This window comes from Patagioenas fasciata, chromosome 5 (genome assembly GCF_037038585.1).
Source record: "Patagioenas fasciata isolate bPatFas1 chromosome 5, bPatFas1.hap1, whole genome shotgun sequence".
NCBI lineage: Eukaryota > Metazoa > Chordata > Aves > Columbiformes > Columbidae > Patagioenas > Patagioenas fasciata.
The window spans coordinates 2,639,001-2,658,670 of NC_092524.1; the positions used below are offsets into that span (position 1 = coordinate 2,639,001).

The following is a 19,670-nucleotide window of genomic DNA, read 5'->3' on the forward strand; positions in this document are numbered from 1 at the left end:
TGCTCTTTTTATTATGTGAAATACCACGGGGATGGGGGGGCCGTAGGGGCATCCATTCAAAGTCGCAAGCTGCTACTGAAACTTCATTTTACTGAAAAAACATCCCGAATTTCTTTCTGTTTGGGTTGTGGATGGTGAGTCAAAGACAGGTAGCTGTGTAAAGCGTGCCACAGAACACATTGCATGTGTCCAAATTGGAATGTGAGTAATCATATTTATATTACACATATATTGAATGAAATATGTATGCATTTTCATCTCTAGTATACATATATAATTATATAATGCAAAAATACCTTGTAACCGTTCCTCTCTCCTTTTATTAATGCTGTTTTCTTTGGCCTTTAAATAATTTATGCTTACAGCCTGTGTTGCACCCATTGATACATCAGAAGCAAAAGCTTTGTAGCGCCTCAGAAATCCAAGTTCCAGTGGAGCTTCTTCTCATCTGTATCCCTGATGACTTACTTGGTGTTTCTTGTTTCTGAACCAGATGAAAGGAGGAGCCCTTTCCTTCAGAAGATGGCTTCGAGGGCGAAGTTTGTACTGCTCCAAGCTGCTGACCTCCAGAGCAAAATCCCGCTATTTATTCCTCACCTACCTGGTGACGCTACATCTTGTTGTTTTACTGTGCCTCACTGGTGTCCTCTGAATACGCTGTATTTGCTGGGTGAATTATTTCCCTCTAGGTAATGGTGTGCCAATTCAAGGTAATAGACTTTTCACATGCTGCTAAGCTATGCACTGGACACAGTTGTATATATTGTTACACTACATGAATCTTACGCTTCTTAAAAGAAATTTGTGTATATCACAGTTGCTCCAAAGTTGACTTGAATTGCTCTTTAACAGTGGAATATTATATTTGCTAAGGAGAAAATATTCCCCTCTGTTTACCCTATAAAGAAACTGCTGCACACAAGTTATTTAATATTGTTTGTGAGTACATAATGATTGATTACTACTGAATGGGCTGTAAATGAGATCTTTTCTATATAAATTTTATTTTAAGAGTTGATCTATAAATTTTAAAGGAATATTCAGCTATTACTGTTTATTGACTTCTTGATTATAACAAGAAGTTTTAGAGTGCAATAAAGGAAGAACTACTGGGTTTTTGCTTTCTTTTTTGACTGAAAATAGAAGATTGAAGGTGGTTGTTCTTTGGCCATACAGTTTGTGATGGCTCTGCCAAGGTACATGGATATGTATATGGTAATGAGGTAAGCTGATGATTAAAGATTCAGAATTGAGATGACTTGAAGAAGTGGCTTTAATTTCTTATATTCTTTTACCGTTGTTTAAAGGTGCAACTTCTCTAACTTTTCTTGGGGTTTTTTTGGTCGTTTGGTTGTTTGGTTGGTGTTTTAAACTCAATTGCACTTCTTGTCTTGGTGGGTTTAGTTACTGTGAGTCTTTGGGGCAAAATGTTACTCGGCTGCTCAGCACGTGAAATTCAAGCTTATAAAGACACAACTTTACCTCTTCTACATGCTTTGTCTTCAAGGTACAAATGAATAAAGGGCACATTTTCAACCAAGAGGCTGTAAGAAGCAGAGGATTTAAATTCAGTTTCTGTAGACACGTAATAGAGTGGTATGCAATGCATATTAATACACCCATGTTTTGTTACAGTGAAACTGCACAGCTATTTCTCCCATTCGGAAGGTAGCTTATTTGAGAAGATCAGTCGCTGGAAGGTTGTTCTTACACCCTGTGCTGTTGTTTGTCAGGTTTATTCTCTCTGCGTTTCTGCTCACATCTGTATAAAATGGCAATTCAATCAAAGCAAACCAAATCTAAAGGAGTAGACATAAAGTCACAAAAAAGGAGTAGCCATTTGATTCCCTCTGCCAGGCTAAAATCCTAAACATCTTGTAGCAAAAGAAAATGAGGATGAAGATGGAAGGATTCCATCGGTTTTCCTGATGAGCAGTCACAAAGCTGATTTGAACAGATGTGAGGGAAGTGAATTATTTGCTCAAAGTCCAAGGATTCTTGGATGTGAGGTTTGCTGTGTGGTTGGCTGACACGTAAGAAATGTGTTGGCATTTATGTTTGCAAAGTTACCATTTGCCAAATTATACCTGATGTTCTGCATCAGTTTGTCACATGGAATGGGAAGAATTACCATTGGGTAAACTTTCTTCTTTTGACTCTTCTTAGTATTCCTTAGTCTAGTAAAGGTCTGGATTTTTATATAAATCCAATATATTCCTATATAACGGATGTATTTTTGTTTTGTAAAACAGTGATGGCTTCTCCCATTTGAATGGCTGGTGGCTGATTCAGTCCCTGTTTTCAGCCCTGGTGTCACCCAAGTGCTGAGATAACTGGGCTATTTTCAGACTTTGCGCCACGCAACCAACCACCAGGTACAGTTGAAACACGAGTACTGTACGTGGCAAGACTTCTCCCTCTCCAGCCTGAAGATGGCTGTTCACAGAATGATAACGAGCTATTCTTAGCTAATTGTGTTATAATGAAGCAGAATACTTTCCAGCTCCAACAGTGGACCTACAAATCCTTCCAGTTTTGCTCATCTCACGTGAGAGTTTTTTGTCTGGAGGGGAGAAAACAACCCCTTGTCATGAGGTGCAGTGAGCAGGAGAGGATCCAGAAATGTTGGGAATCCTACCCTAATTTATCCAGCCCTTTGTGTTGGCGCTGTGATAAGCACAAACTGGACCAAAAAAAGTTGCCAAAAATGGCTTGACACGTGTAGATGCTCTGCGAACCCCATTCCAGGAGCTGATATAAGTGTAACGGGAGGTGAGATCATGTCATTTACAAAGAGGCTTTTACAAATCGTCACCGTTTCCTGGGTAAGTGTTGCCCTGAGAGTTTTGTTCTCATGTTCCAGTTCATGATTTTAATGTTTTGCTTCGCTTGGTCTGAGATCTTTGGGGGATTTACACGCTTCTTGCTGGACTTGGATGCCATTTGCCTCTGACTTTGAAGGGATTCCAAGGGGTCTTTTGGTGTCAGGTAATTCAGGTTTGACTGTGTCATTGCAGGGAAACGTGCAGATGTTTCCCCATCGCTGGAGGGATCAGAAACGTGCAATAAAACCTTCTTGCTATATCTGAAACCTTGAAAGAAACCACTTGAATAGTGTTTGCTGTCTGGACATCAGGCCTTTTGCAGTAAACCAAAAGGAAGTTTTCTGTTGATTGTGTTGGATTTTGCACTGGGAATTAGAAAAATGCAAACTAAAAATTAAAGCAAATTTAGGGAATTTATTTAGGAACTACATCTGTTGAAAAGATTTTTGAATAACTGCTTTGTGAAAGGGATTATTAAACCTATAAATTCAGCAGCTCTAAAGCAATAACACGGCTCAATCAATAGAAATTTTCAGTCTTGCTCTCTAATAGTTCATTCACCTCATAATTAAGTAATTGTAAGCAAAGCAAGTTGTTTTTTTTAATGGAAATTAACAAATGCTGAGCTCTCAGAGCTTTGCAGCATTTCTCCACTTTAAGATTCTCTGACCTTCTAATATCTGATGTAATTTCTGGTTTATTTAAGAATTGAGTTTCCTACTATTGTACATTGATGGGATGGGTGCAGTGTTGTGGTGTCAGGTACTGCTGCAAATGGTTGGTTTATCACATTCTAAAAGCTTTTTCCTCAGGGTTTCAGAATAAAATACTGATTCATGGCAACATGAATGAATGTTCCAAAATACCAGCTACTAGAACCTAATGGTTAAACATTCCTACATTAAAGCTGTTAACAAATTTATGTGATAAAACGATTCTGCTTCCTTACGTGAAAAAGAATCTTCCAGTCACAGGCACATCAGGAAGAATTAAAATGATTGCTCTTATTTAAAATAATGTTACATTGTCAAATTCTGCTTCTGTTTCATCTGAGGCTGTTGGGACATTGTTGTATGTGGTAGGGATCCTCTGAGATTTTAAACTCCACAAGCAGGACATCAGGAACCAGAGAAGGAAAAATCAACTCCTTCCCTCTCCTTGATTGCCTAAAGAGGCAATCATGCGGTCCTAAAAATAACCAAGGGATCCGAAACAGGAGTCTTGGTGAAATTCCCTCTCTCGGTGGGAATTTTGCCATGAATTTCAATGACTTCAGGACTTTGTTTGATGTGTTGGCCACCCGCTGAAGTGGACTTGTTCCTGGGCCGTTGTCCCAGCCGCCTCTTGTTCTGGTTCCCGGAATAACCACTTTGATAAGGGGTTTATCGCTTACAAATATGGAGCAGGTCGTGGAGTGAGCACTTTGCATACAGAGGAGCTGTTGCTTAAAAACACCCAGCAAATGCTTTCCTGAAACTTCTGTGGGTTATTTTTAGTTGGTTGTTTAGGATTGATGATGGCAAATTTAAAGATGCCTCTAGGGATTAACTGTGGTCCTCAAATTAATGAAGATTTGGTGATTCCCATTCACTATCTGAGTTCTAACATTGTCAGTGACAGGTGCAAATGATCAATTCGTTTTACCAAATGAAATTTGTAGAAGATACTTATAATACAGCTTTGGAAGGGTTGGGGTTGTGCTTGCTCAATCCAAATAGAGCTGAATGTGCCTTCTCCAGCTGAACTTGTCCCATGGTCACAAAGCCAATTAATGCAACATCACAGGACCCCTCGAGGCCACAGCAGAAATGTCCCTTTCGGAAACAAAGGCTGAATGTCCTGATTAATTTGCTTCAGAAAAACTTATTCAAGCTGAAATTTTTGAGGATACTTAAGATGCTTTACAAGACCGAGGTTTTAGTGTAGACTTCACTGTTTAGGTTTATTCTTTGACAAGATTTTTCTTTTCATGGCAGTTTGTTCTCGAAATGATGGAGAGTTGCTTTTGTCCTATTCCCTTCCACCTGCTCCTCTCTCCTCCCCTCCAGATTACTGTTTTGCAGCCAAAAATCTGAGGTACTATGTGCGATGAGGATGAAACCACCGCCCTTGTATGCGACAATGGTTCCGGGCTTTGCAAAGCCGGGTTTGCAGGAGATGATGCCCCAAGAGCTGTGTTTCCATCCATCGTTGGACGTCCTCGACATCAGGTCAGTTGGTGCCAAAGAGGAAGTGCTGCCTGGTTTGAGTAGTTGTTTTGAGTTGATTTGGGGTTTTTGTGGGGTTTTTTTATGAGACTTTAGACATGGCAATGAGAAAGCATCAGATTGAATCAGGCAAAACTCCCATTGTCATTTGTAGGAATGTAGCTTGTTAATAACTTTGTGATTCTTTGGAAAGGTGTCTTCAAGCACAGAATGTTGACTGTAAAAGAATATATGAAGGTGTTTTATCAAAACAAAACAAAGCTCGTTGGATTAATCAATGCTTGCCATGTCAATACAAAGAAAAAAGATAGGCAGAACATGAGTAACCAAACGAACAATAAGTTCCTTTTTGTGTTCTGTTAAGCAACATTATGGCCCGATAAACTTCCAAAAAATAAGTGTAGCACATTGCTTAATTAACTCAAACAGTACTGGGAAGGATAAACGTGGGTTTTCTTGACCTTGGGAAGGGTCTTTCTGCTTAATTAGTTTCTTAACAGTTCCCTTATAAATAGAAGATTCAGATTTTTTTGTTTGTTTTGTTCATATCTGAGTCAGATTTTAATTTTCTGGGCTGTAGAACCCTTCCCTGAAGTTCTGTGTGTTCTTTTGCTGAGATAAATAAGCCTGGTTTGACGGGCACAAAATACGAAGCTTTTTAAGGAATGCATTTTGAACAGTTCTTTGAATTGTTGAAGATGAATATCAGTTGTTTAAACATCCATTCTTGATCCTCTTACACTGTTTGTTGGCTTTTGGCAATTAGTTTTGCACAGGTAAGCAGCCCTATTATTGAATCCATGGAATTAAAAGATATGCACGAGAAAAATTAAATATTTTTATGCTAATTGATGGGTATTTTACCTCATATGTTGTCACATTATTTGGGGCGATCGTGATAGACTTCCTAATGGAAACAGGATAAACTTAGCTAAACTATTATTTAATAAATGAGTTTGATTTTAGAATATCTGTCTGTTTTATAGAAAGTAACGCTTCTTTGCAGAATGGCGGTAGCAGGTACAGTATTTCAGATGAAATTTTAGCGTAAACATGATATTCTGTCTCTAATGTACATGATATACTGCACTAACATTGGAATAATATACTTTGCAGGGTGTTATGGTGGGAATGGGTCAAAAAGACAGTTATGTGGGGGATGAAGCACAAAGTAAAAGAGGGATCCTGACACTGAAGTATCCCATTGAGCATGGAATCATCACCAACTGGGATGACATGGAAAAGGTGGGTGTTCATTTTCAGTGTAATTTTGTTGAGGTGTCGTCTTATCCAAGACACACAATTTGCCATTAATCTTATAAACCTTGAAGAATTTGTAATCTTGCTGTAGTTAAAGGAATAGGCCAGGATGCCGGTACCAGGAGTTCATCAGATCTTGGCACTTCCAGAGTTACTCTTCTTTTAAAAAGCAAATGCTTATTACTCATCAGATTTGGCAGTATGTTAGAAAAGTGTTTTACACTTTATACCTACTGTTTTCAACCTTGACATTCATACTGAGGTAGAATGTTTGACAACGATAGAAAGCAGCTACAGTAAAAGAGAAAAATAAAAGGTTGAGATTCATTAGAGGTGAATCAGAGAAATATTCAAGCTGCATTACTGAAGCTGGGAACACAAACCGTAAGGTGGAGGAGGGATTTTTCCCTCCTGAGCACTTTTCTTCATGAACAAGACCATGTGTGATGCCCACATCTCGTATTGCATGTGACATTCTCACTGTCAGTTAAAGAGGAAAAGACAGATTGGGGCTTCCTATCCCTATACTAATTCTTTTAGAGTGGAATATATATTTTTCTTTCCTGAAGCGTGTTTTTCTGTTGCCAATTCCAGTTAGCTTTCAACATCTGGATGGTGAGAAGGTGTCTTTATTCCCTACCAAGCCAAATATTCTTGTCATGAGGTCAGTGCAGTGGCCTCTTTGTGCAATGCCCGCTCAAGGATGTCCCAGACCAGGCAGGTCAGTCCCTTCTCATCTCCAGGTGGAATGGAATGGGAAGGAAACTCCATGAGAAAATTCTTCTAGCAATTTTTCCTACGGAAAATACCCCTGATATGAAGACGGGGGGCTGGTGTTGTTCTGTACTCACACTTGCTGAGACAAGGTGTATACAACTATAATACATATATCTAAAATCGCTTATTCTGTCATATTTGCGAACCCAAACTGATAAGTGTGGAGTGTTCCAGATGAAGAGACCAAAGTTTATACAGGAGCAATGGGAGTTCCTCACTTCTTATTTGGAAGTAAATTGCCTCTAGATGGAAGCACAGTATTTGCGTTTCATGATAGCACCGCTTGTTGCGAGGACACCTTCCTCCGTTCTGCAGAGTAGAAAGTTGACCTTGTACATCCATTATGTTGTTCTGCCTCATAATTCTCCTGCTGTCTGCATTCAGCAATAAATTATATATCCCTGTAGGAAAAAAAATAAAAAAAATAAAAAGGAAGTCACTATTTTATGTTCTTCCATCAGCGATTGGTCTCTGCATCTGGAAATTGTCCTGTGTGTAACACGTATTGGTCTGTATCTTTCTCTGTTAAGGCTGGATGCTAGAACAGACTATCTAAAATCTAGTTAGGAAAAGGAACTCGGAAAGGTAGAAAGGTGGCATGTGTAGTGTAAACTCATGGCTGGATTGATTGATTTTGAGCGTGTGTGGTGGAGGCTTCAGGCAGTGCTGTAGTTCAACTAATGGTCAGATGCTCTATGGGTTCTTGTAGTTTGAACTTCTCTTTGCCACTTGAATGAATGAAGGAATTACTTGTGAAAGTGGGTCCCTGGCCCAAATATTCCTTTTGCTGATGGTTTGCAACAGGCAGTATTTGTCGAAGATGCGCCAACACAGGGTCGTGCCTGATGGGACAGAAAGCCAAGGCTGCGTTCAAGTGAATGCGCAACAAGCATGAGAGGAAGGCAGTGGTGGGAAGGAGGCAAGAAATAGCCTTGCTAATTTTTGTGATCCTTGCAAATCAGAAAAGTAGCTTAAAAATATATATATATGGGTTTCTTGCTTCAATCATATGTTTACATGCATATCTCAGCTTCCCCTGAAGCTCTGTAACACACACACTCTTGTGGCTGAGAGAGCTTCTGAAATGCAATCCCTGAAGTTTTGGTGCTAAGGGAATATCTATTGTATATGTCTATATACTTTTCCTCAAATTTTTTTTAAACCAGTTGCATGATTTTGATCCAAACAAGAAATTTCTTTCCGATGCTTGGAAATACTACTACTGAAAGCATCGCAATGTAGGAGAAACAAGAGAATTAGTGGGTAACGTGCCAAAAACGGGACAAAGGCATCATAGTGCCCAACTATCCGTATATTAGAAAAAGCAGGGGGTCACCAAAAGCATCCATGTGTGTGAGATAGAGAGTGAGGATGCTGCAGGATGCACAGAGACCCGTGTGAATGGAGGAGGAGGACACGGAGGCGATGAAATGAAGCGTTCTTCTCCTCCCGTGCTTCAGTTCACAATATTCAAATGGGGAATGTGCTGTTTTCTGCTGGATAATAATACCAGGCATTGTCCATCACTGTTAATTTGTTCACGGTGACTGAGCTGACAATCTATGGGAGGGAAAGCGTTGGGATGGAGCGTTTTCTGGCTACATGAATGTTTAATATACGTGTTGGGATAATTCTTCCTCGCTAATTTCTCTTTGTTGTTTTTCTTGCTGCTTACATTTACTTCTCGTGACCTATAAAATCCAACGCTGAGCTGGTTTTGCTTCTTGTAGAATATCGTTATCCATTAACATTCTGGTTATCATTAGGTTGAATCTAATGGGCTGTGCGGTGCCCAATCCTGCTGGTTTTGAGGAAAAACCTGCAAACTGCTGGTCCTGGTTTGTGAGTCCAGGTTGGACTCACTGCTGAAATTTCTAGAACTTAGTTAATTATACAAACATGGAGGTTTCTTCTCTTCACTCGGTTCTTTCATGTCTGAAGTGGCAGTCTTTTTCTTCTTATGTCTGTTTTCTATACATTTTTATTAAAAATTTACATTATTACTTTGTTTTATTCAACTTTTCCCTGTCTTTGTGGTCTAAACCTTCAAATGGAAGATGGCCCAGCATCCCTAGCCCCAGTTCTGGAAACATCTCATGTTTTTTAGGGGATTGAGATGAAACTGCATTTGTTTTTTTTAGGCATGATGATTTTCTTAATGAATAATTCCATCTCTGGACGGCTGTTGTCTTTGTAGGTGCTTGGAATTTATGGATCTTCTTTCCATTTAAGTTCATTTTGGAGCATAATAATACTTTTTTTCTAGGATATTAATGAAATACACTTACTCGTAAAGCTACCCTGATGTTTTGTGCTCAGAAGTAAGCTTGCTGGGTCAGTAAAAGTGGATGTAAAAAAGAGAAAAAATATAAATAAAAGTAGGAAAGAATTAAATGAGAAGATAAGAAATATTTTGTCGTGTTACTGAACAGTCCATCTTTTAGCTGGAAGCAGAGCACTTGGGGTGGGAACCAACCTGTGTCCCTCTTCAGAGAAGATGATCCATGCTCCATAAGTGGAAGGACTCCATTGTGTAGGTTAGATTCTATTGTTATGGTAGAAACACAATGGTTTAATGTCTGCAAAAAATGTAATTATTGTATTTGAAAAGCTTACTGTGGACAGAAGGAGCGATTTTCAGAACACTTTTCTAAAGCGATTTTTGGTTTTAGATTTGGCATCATTCTTTCTACAACGAACTCCGGGTTGCGCCGGAGGAACATCCCGTCCTGCTGACCGAGGCTCCTTTGAATCCCAAGGCCAACCGGGAAAAAATGACTCAGGTAATCATCTGAATGTTGTTCCACGGATCATTTCTGCACAGAAGCAGCCAAAATTATAAATAGCCCTGGGTATTCAAATCTGGGAGATGATCTTTAAGGGTTGGTGTGGGTTGGCCAGGCCATAGTGAGAGCAAAAGTTTCTGCTGCTCATGCAAATACTCTGGATGGCCCTAAAATGTTTTGTACCTGATTTTGACAGTGAAGCATATGGAACCAGCCTCTTAAAAACTTGAAATAGTTTTCTTTGTTCACAAGACTGTGTGTGTGCTCTGTCCTGGAAGTGGGGAAGCTGGAGGCCAAAGCTGCTGATGCTGAATGTTGGTGTGTAGATGAAGTTGACCCAGGATTCATGTAATTTTTTGGATGGAGTTATGAGTCATTGATGTATTCAAATCTGAGGTTTGCAAGTGCTGTACCAGCTGAATCACACTTTGTGAGTTTTGGATCAATGACACCTTTAATGTCCCTACCCCTGGCCACCAAGAGCGCTCAACTTGTGGTAGTCCAGCTCCTCAGGTCGTGCTGTCCCAGCTCCTGCTTTCTACCCTAAACACTGTCACCTTATCAACACTTTTGCACAAGACAAAATCCTAATTATCATATCAGTATTGCATTTTTTTGGAAGATTTAAATAAAGGTATTTGAAGGCCATCATGCAGATGACTTTGTGGAGCTCCCAACTGGAGCACCTGGATCAGGGGAAAATTGTTCAAAAACTGGAGTCTTTGCGTTGCTTTGGGAAAATGGGTTGTCTGACGCATTCAAATTTAAGTGATGCTTTGCTGAAGATTTTTGCCTGTGACATACCCAGTCTCCTTTAGCAAACTGAGATCAGAACCAAAAGTCAAGCTCTGAAGTTTATTTTATAGCAGTCTTCTGGCTAAAAGTCCACCTTATAAATTTAACCAGTGATGTAACCAGAAGTAAGTGTGATTTAAATACAGATATAGGTGTAAAACCACCTGGGAAAATTAGATGTGGATCTGCACTTTCCCTTTGCGCCCACTTTTGGCATATATTTAATAGGAAGATTATGCATCAATTTAGCAACAGTGTAAATAAACTAATTAAGTAGTGAGCTTAACAGCACACGTTACTGGGAGATAATACAACTGGGAGATGATAAACAACAACAGACCATAAGAAAAGCCTGGTTTATAACAACCGGGAGGCGTGGTTCCTACAGTAGACATGTCCAGGACTATTTCTCTGTCATTACACTGTAATGATAAATCCTGTTTTCAAGACTGTTTAAAGGCTTATTGGTTATTACTGATTGCATTAAATTCATCACATTAATTAACTCAAAATATCAGTAAGTTGTGTATTCTTTAATGCAAAGCATAGTTTTCATTAAAAGTAGACTTCATTGGCAAAGCTATTAGCTTGTGAAATCCGAAGTTTGAGTTTAACCCCCTGATGTCAGTGGCTCTGATTGGGTACAACGGTGATGGTTGAGTCACCATCCCTGAAGGTGTTTAAAAGCCGTGTAGACGTGGTACTTAGGGACATGGGTTAGAGATGGATTTGGCAGTGTTGGCTTTATGATTGGACTTGATGATCTTAAGGGTCTTTTCCAACCTCAATGGTTCTACGATTCTATGAAATGTGGTCCCAGCAGCACCAATCATGATGGGGTAATGCTATATTTAAGAATAAAGCACCGAAGGACACCCAGAAAACCCTGATCACAGTAAGTGTAGCATGTCATGAGATTCATTTGCCAGAGGAATGCATGGATGCTCCAGCAGAGGAGTTTCTGAAACGGAACAAAATCTGCGTCAGGAACAGCTGGTTCTTCCTTGAGATGGGAATAGACAGATTATTCCTTGAGGCTTCTTCCAGCTGTGCCTTCTATAAATCTCTTATACATATATACCTATATATACATACAAAAACTTTAGATTGCTGTGTTATTGCAGTTCTGACATCAGGATAAAAAAGTTATCCCAAGGTGTCATCTCAATTGATATAATCAATAAAAATCTGACCTAGTTTGAGGTTAATGGAAAGATATCCACTGACTCCTAAAGATATCCACTGACTCCTAAAGACATCATAGGTTGCTGTTGACTGAAGAACCACAGTTCAGGAGGGGACTCAGGAGCAGAAACTGATGGTATTAATTAAAAAAAAAAAAAAAAAAAAAGAAAATTTACTGTCTGTTCAGCTACTTTTAAGTGTAGATCCTGAAGGTTTTCAAATTGTGAATTCCAGATTATGTTCGAGACGTTCAACGTGCCAGCCATGTATGTGGCAATTCAGGCGGTGCTGTCCCTGTACGCGTCTGGAAGAACCACTGGTGAGTCTTTCTGCGCGTTGTATTTTCCACCTGCCCTTGTCTCATGGATGTATGTGCACACACACAGATATATATGTTTATTACCATGCACCAGCTGTGCATTGAGTAGAACTGATAGCCATATGGAAATGGAGTATTTCCCACCATCCTGTGCAAGTACTTCTTTGTTGGGTTTTGGAATTTTTGTTTGTTTTTAGTTCTTTTCATGGCAGGTATGGGTATGGATTTGTGACTTTCTGCTTCAAAAGCTCAAGTGGCTACAGCTCAACTCTATGAACAGATGGAAGATGATACAGTGTGATACTGCCCTTAATTGCAGAGCATAAAGAAGCTGTGTCTTATCTAGATTGTTCCAAAGCCACGGTTCCTTCTTACTTTAGACCTACCTCTATTATTAAGCTGCATTCCCAGTAGGGGAAAAAAAGAGCAACCAATATTCAGTAGTTAAATGAAAGTATTTCATTTAAGTGTTGAATTTTGACCACATAATGATGTCTGCTGTTAAGCGATCATCAGAATTAGCATGGAGGTCTCTCATTGCCATTTAGAGTCCGATCAAGCATTGAGACAATAAACCTCTTCTTAGCAACTCTCGAGTCTTCATATACTTTGAAAAAAAATTAAAATGCCATCTGTCTTTGTAGCCTGATGCCACAATATAATTTTGTATCAAAAGATCAACAGCTTACAGGAACTACGATTCTCATCAGTACTATTGTATGTTTAAAATTCAACTATTTGCATGCATGTTTGGTATCAGAAATGCCTTATTCATTTTGAGTGGGAAGCATGTTCTTCATTTCCTATCCAAGAATATAAATACCATGGCTGTGCAGAAATAACCTGTTGTTGTATTTTCCCTGGTGGGGTGGTTTATTTTAATGGCAGATTCAAATTTTTAAGTTTATAGATAGATTTTTCATTACAATTTGTACATTGGTTCATATCTGTAAAGTGCTAGGGGTTGTCTGAAGATAAAGTCTCCACATACATGTTGAAACTCCTTTCCAGCCAGGGATGGAATCTGCGTGTATCCATGAAACCACGTACAACTGTATTATGAAGTGTGAAATCAACATTATTGCTAGCATCCATTCAGCAAAAACAATACCATCAAATTGCTGAATGTTTCCCACAGTTCATCTCATGTGAGCAGCTCTTTAATTACACAAGTGACAGGAGCAATTGTCCTGTGAGCATCTTTATTTGTTGCGTGTTTCAGCTGAGAATATGGAATATGTGGAGACCCTGTATCGGGGGGAAATAATCAGCTTCTTATTTTCTTTCACTTCCCAGGAATAGTTTTGGATTCTGGGGATGGTGTCACACACAACGTGCCTATCTACGAGGGCTATGCCTTGCCTCACGCCATCATGAGACTCGATCTGGCGGGCAGAGACCTGACCGACTATCTCATGAAAATTCTCACAGAGAGAGGCTACTCTTTTGTCACCACTGGTAATGAGCTGTGCTTTGGATGATGCACTTTGCACACTTATACTCTATTAGTTGTCCTATTATGCAGGACGTGTGAGAGGCATCAAAATCCCCGTCACTAGGTTGGTCTGGGAATAACAGTTCGTGTTGGCTAATGGGATTCTCCTGACTTTTGGCTTTCAGCTTATCTGGGGACAAGGACAAGGGTGCCAAATGATTAGGAAATCCTAAGTCAGTGGCAAATTTAAGGAGTTGTTGTGTTTGATCATATCTCTTCCACAGACAAAGGAACAAAGTAGCTGGCAAGGGATGAACCTCTAGAGATTTGATCGAGGTTTTGCGACAGAGACTTGTAAACATAAATCTTTACAGTATTCTGTAGTACAGTATATATTTCATTTACCGATGAGGGAAATTTGGTAATGCAAAGGGAAAGTAATGTTGTTGAGACAACAGAGCGGTCAGAATCCACTGAATCGTGCAACCATCGTGAACTAAGGGAAATGTACATGACAAAATCTGTGTTGTAGCTGTCATCCTGTACATTGGTTAAAAACGTTTTTTGCTGCCTGCAGCCGAACGGGAGATTGTGAGGGACGTCAAGGAGAAGCTTTGCTACGTGGCTTTGGATTTTGAAAATGAAATGGCAACTGCGGCTTCCTCCTCCTCTCTTGAGAAGAGCTACGAGCTTCCTGATGGACAAGTCATCACCATTGGGAACGAACGGTTCCGATGCCCAGAAACTCTCTTCCAGCCATCTTTCATAGGTGGGACACGACTTTTTCTTTCTAGGAACTTGACATAGAATGAAAACAAGAATTTCTTAGGTATTATAGACGACATTCAGCTGTAGGAACAGAGGTATTTATCCTCAAATGTCCGTAGAAACGTACAGTTTCTATTGACCTAATCAGTTTTTTAGAAGCTAAGAACATTGCTGCTACAGCTGCTGGACAAAAAGACACCTGTCAGTTGAGAAATACTTGGAACCAAAGATGGTTTCAACCTCTTACAAAAGCAGTAGAGTTTCTAAGATGATGTTTTAATGCCCTGTCAGAAGATGATGCCTTTTATCTTGACTGGCTGATAAATAACTGCACAGTGCTGCTTATATGTGTTTTTTATCTAGATGCTGCTTCTGTTTATCCTTTTATTGTATTAATCTGTAATTTTGATAATACAGAATCAAATGGTGCAGCATTTTCCGGTAGTTTTATCTGCAGTGTTAAAATTCTCATTCTCTCCCATGGATGACCGACGCTTGATGTGGTAACTCATGCTGCCCTCACGAATTTCCCAATTCCCACTTAAATTCTGCTCTTGAGAACTGAGCAAAATCCCTGTGGGCACATTGGCACAATTTCCATCATTCTAAATGGTGAAGCTAACTACGCTTGTGTGTAGAAAGGAAACTATTTGAGCATTAATGTAGCTCCAAGTTCTGTATTTGAACATCAGCAGGAGTGATGCTAAAATATTCTATATTTGAACATCAGCAGGAGGAATTATCTTCAGTAGATAGAGGGATTTGGCTGCCCGAAATGTATCAGGGACCAGATTTGGTGCTAAACCATGGTCAGTATCAGAAACATAGCGATGGAAATTAGGATTTCCTGGATCATAGGTCTTTGTTGAAATGTGTATGTTGTGCTGGTTAAAAAGTCTCGTACTTGAAGTTCAAACTGCATTCCCATGGCTGTATCTGGTCTGTTCATTCTCTTTAGCAAAAAATAGTACCATAAGTTAACTTTCACTGTACTGGCATTGAAATTAAACCAACACCTCAAAAGCAAGGTGGCTCACTGAAATGCCAAGTGGGCTTCTATTTCTAGCCCGCAGCATCATAAAAGGTTATAGAAAGAGCAAACTATTGCAGTAATGCCTCATTTTAAATTTTTACTTTTCTTTTTTTTTTTTTTAATTGAGTAAGTAAAACACTCAATATGAAATCATAGTGGGGGATCTTTCTTCCTCACAAGTTTACTTTGCTTGCACAATTACTACACTGAGATGACAAAGAAGGTGAGGAGTGTGTCTTGTCCTTTCTCCTTCCTCTCTTAAGCATCACAAAGCTTTTTCTTTCTATCTTTTTTCACCTTGAAGTTTTAAGGAAGACAGCTTGGACTAGTGAGCTTTGCTTTTATTTTAACAGTAATACAATGAAAGGCACGAAGAGAAATAACATGTTGAAACTTCTTTCCGCTCAGGGATGGAATCTGCAGGTATCCATGAAACCACTTACAACAGTATTATGAAATGTGATATCGACATCCGGAAGGATCTCTACGCTAATAACGTCCTCTCCGGAGGAACCACGATGTATCCTGGGATTGGCGATCGTATGCAGAAAGAGATTACAGCTTTGGCTCCGAGTACCATGAAGATTAAGGTAATTTTTAACACCCACACTTAAAATAAACTTTTGTTGGAAAGTTAGATCTCATAAACAAATCAAAATATCCATAAGAGAATGCCCAGGTCTTGCATCCCAAGTCCCGATATCCTCGGATATCCCTTTTCTTCCTACCAGGCCAAACAGAATTAAAAAAGGCATTTGAGTGGTATGGGAATAAAAATGTTTGCTGAAGCAATGGGAGTTGGTGAGGCCGTTTCAAGAAGGTGTCAAACAACAGTTAAGGAAAGCAGTCCTGGGGGTTAATATTTTTAAATTGGATTTTTTTCATATATGTTTCTTAATTTTGGTAGCTGTGCTATGGGCCATGTTCAGATATCTCATGGGCTGCTCTGTCTGCTCATAGTCACATTGTAGCATCTCTACTGACTTCAGGCAGAAGACAAAAAATATGGCAGCCTTTCTACCTCTTACTTCACTGGAGTCATGCTCCTGTGTTGAAAACACTTGTATCTAGTTATTATTAATAATCAGTAATACTTCATCCAAAGAGAGGGTTACTGTGCTTTCTGCTTGTCACTTTATTTACAACAAGTTGCACTTCTCTTCTAGATGATTGCACCGCCAGAACGTAAATACTCTGTCTGGATTGGGGGCTCCATATTGGCATCTCTGTCCACTTTTCAGCAAATGTGGATCAGTAAAGACGAATATGAGGAAGCTGGTCCATCTATTGTCCATCGCAAGTGCTTTTGACCATGTCCATCATGTCCTGTCAGTGATAAGTAGTGCTGGCTCTCTCCTTCTCACCTGCCCTTGATCGTCTCTGAGGGTGGCTTTGGCTTTCTTCCACACATTAAAAAAACCACACTGTATGGATGTCATAGAAGTTAGCAATTGATGCTAAAATGAGACTAACGGGTGTTTTCCAAGATTAACAACAATAGCTATACCATATGTTTTATTAGACATCCCTTCCCCCTGCTCCAACCCAGGAGGTGACACACTAAGATGGTGTGTGGAGGTGTCTGCTCATCGATGGTCTCTGAAGTATCCGCATCAGTGGTTCTTTCAAACTCAAAGATAATGCAAAATTTAGGTACCAAAGAAAGCTTATTTGATGCAGTCGAGTGGTACACAGGATTCTTCTAAGAGAGTTTATTTTCCTGAGGATATTGTGGATTGATGTGGGTACCAATGTTCACATGGGTACCAGTTCTTTCCGTAGAGCTTCTATGAATGTCTCTCCTTGGTTACTTCTGAACTTAGACCTAACAAGTTAATTTATTGGATGTGTTATTGCTTTCTTCATCTCTCTGCTCAAGTAGTTAACTGATGTTTCATTTACTTTTGCTGTCCCTGTGTTATGCTAAGCTAATGATTACAGAGTAAATAATAACCTTCTGAATATGTTATTGAAATACTCTGGGTTTAATGGATCAATAAAAGTGTAATTATCCATGTAAGGCTGCTGTGGCTTACATTAATTTAATAGAGTCTAGTTTATCTGTTAAAGATAAAATAATTACTACTAATTTGTATTTTAATTTTATTATGAAAAAGGCTTCATTCCCTCTGAGTTTTCTAGCTAAGCAATTTTTAAAGGAAAACAGAATTGTTTCTCAGTTTCTATTTAAAAAAGAAAATAAAAATCTTCCTGGATGACAATTTTTCATAACATTCCCTATGAATTAGAGTCAGCCATGAAGATTTTACTGTTTTGGACACCAGGCAAGTATGTTCTGTGAGATTCTGGATGCCATAGACTTTGAATTGATGTGATGACCAGCTTGATGTGTGTTTTGTGATTTAAATCAAACCCATCAAGTAATTGCCAGTAAACACAATAGGCTCTTTCCAAAGCTGGGGAAAAGATGTGTGTTGGATTTACAGTCTTCTGAAAATGCATCCAGGGGATGTTTGGAGGAATCTTTTTACTGCTCTGAGTTCATAATCAGGGCGCTCTCGTTTCCTTATCCAAATTATCTCTTAATGGTAAAAGCCAAAAGATGTATAAGGGAAGGTTTTTGCCAAGGTCTGCTGTAGCTACAGTCAGCTAATAAGTAAAAGAGATTGATCTTCATTGCCGTTTTTGAGTGACAGTCTGTTCAAATTGCCTGTATCCATCTCTTCTCAAGCAAAAGCGAATCATTGCAAATTTCTCAGCCTCTGAATGAATTTTACCTAAAGTTTACTATCTTGTTCTAAGCTTATGTGATTGATCACTGCTTGAGTTGATAACAAATCACCTTACCTACAGGAGTATCACTGTTAACTGGCCTTATCGACTGCCTAAGCAATATAACTTATCTTTTAATCCTGACCTCTAGTATGAGTGATGTTCAAGAGCGTAAACCTTGGTACTCCGGTCTCTGGAACTGAGTAACCTTGGCAAGGGAAGTACGCGTTTACAACATTTGCATATAACTGAAAGAGTTCTTTGGGCTTTTCTTCTTCCCTCCCCTTCCCAGGTCTCCTTTTCTCATTCTCCATTACAAAATTCTGCTCAGTCCTTGGTTGGCATCTCCAGGTCCTGGCACAGCTGGCGCTGAGACGTGAGCTCTCCATGCTTAGAATATGAATCCCCATCCCACAGCTGACTCCTTTTTCAGCACGATCATCCTCTCAATACCTCCCTAACAATCTGCATGTGGAGTCCTATTCAAAACAAACATGCATTTTGAAAATAGAATTAATTATGTGCTAGGAGCAAATGCAGATAAAAATAAATAAAATTGTGAGGCTTGTTTGTGTGGTTTGGCAAACCTCTGCTTCACTGAGAGGAAATTGCCTTGGCCACCGTGGAAATCCTAGTTTTCTATATGTTGTTGTACAGAACACTATAGCGGCTGCAACTGAGAGTAGGGCATACCCATCTCACTTTGAGATGATCTTTAAACCCATGGAGGTATTAACATTTATACTCAGTCATACCTCTGCATGCTTTACTCTGTAACCCTATGTGGAAATCTAGTATGGCTAACAGTGAATATCCCAAATTTGAAAGAGCTTGTATGGATCACATCTGTGTAACTTCAACCGTTCCACCAATGCCAAGCATTCTGAATTTATCTGATTCTGTAGAATGGCTTTCGATTTCAGTTTTCCAATTTAATATGTTGTGCATGCTTCATATTCACTTGAGTTTTCTTCCGTACAGCCATATAGGCTATAAGTATCTTCTTTAGAAAACCAAACAAACCCAATTTCTCTCAAATTTAGAAGTTAGGACTCAGAAGATATCTCCCTCTTGAGGTTCAAGATAAATCACAGCTTTACCAATTTATATCAAGTAGAGCTCATGGGCAGAGGTAGTCTGGACATTTTTAATCTTAAGAGCAGATGAATTTGATAGCGAAAGAAGAAGGATTATCTCTTACAGTAAGAATTTAAGGTAAGAGCTATTTGTATTTTTAATAGATTCTACTGTTTCTGTAAATAATGTCAGCTTACGGATGAGACACTCCAAAGGTAGAACACTACTCAGAAACCTAAGATGGCAAATCAAAGGCTACAAATAATTCCAGTTGCTGAATATTTTGCTGTTGCCCTTGGTATGAGAAAATGTGACTTTCTGAATATATGCAATTCTATTGAATATATACGATCCCTGGTATAGTTAACTGCTGTTAGGGCTTGTGAGGAATGTTTCCTTGCGGCAACTCTTTCACTCTGGTAGTCTCGTAAAGAGCATTTTGCATTGCAGGTTGCACACTGAATCAGTTG

At 39.2% G+C, this 19,670-nt stretch overlaps 2 protein-coding genes across 5 annotated transcripts in view; both read left to right on the plus strand.

The window, feature by feature from the left end:
• LOC136102753 (uncharacterized) overlaps positions 1-1,258 on the plus strand; it is a 40,692-nt gene extending 39,434 nt beyond the window's left edge. For all 3 annotated transcript variants that reach the window (XM_065840113.2, XM_065840114.2, XM_071808787.1), the window contains one exon: positions 494-1,258. In XM_065840113.2, coding sequence (XP_065696185.1) covers positions 494-652 — 159 coding nt within the window. In that variant the 3' untranslated portion in view covers positions 653-1,258. The remainder of the gene's footprint in view (positions 1-493) is intronic.
• A 1,308-nt stretch (positions 1,259-2,566) lies between these two features.
• Positions 2,567-17,410, plus strand: LOC136102772 (actin, aortic smooth muscle). Of its 2 annotated transcripts, none has more exons than XM_065840142.2 (9): positions 2,567-2,825; positions 4,874-5,035; positions 6,149-6,277; positions 9,742-9,852; positions 12,070-12,154; positions 13,451-13,612; positions 14,167-14,358; positions 15,799-15,980; positions 16,557-17,410. In XM_065840142.2, the coding sequence occupies exons 2-9, from the start codon at positions 4,907-4,909 to the stop codon at positions 16,698-16,700; spliced, it is 1,134 nt and encodes a 377-aa protein (XP_065696214.1). In that variant the 5' UTR covers positions 2,567-2,825; positions 4,874-4,906; the 3' UTR covers positions 16,701-17,410. The 2 variants fall into 2 exon arrangements, with proteins under 2 accessions (XP_065696214.1, XP_065696215.1); XM_065840143.2 differs by lacking the exon at positions 2,567-2,825 and adding an exon at positions 2,861-2,988.
• Positions 17,411-19,670: the final 2,260 nt, after the last annotated feature.

Coding starts and splice junctions, on each gene's coding strand:
- LOC136102772 (XM_065840142.2), top strand. CDS start 4,907: ATGTGCGATGAGGATGAAACCACCGCCCTTGTATGCGACAATGGTTCC. Junction 12,155..13,450: donor CGCGTCTGGAAGAACCACTG/GTGAGTCTTTCT, acceptor TTCACTTCCCAG/GAATAGTTTTGGATTCTGGG. Junction 13,613..14,166: donor CTACTCTTTTGTCACCACTG/GTAATGAGCTGT, acceptor TGCTGCCTGCAG/CCGAACGGGAGATTGTGAGG.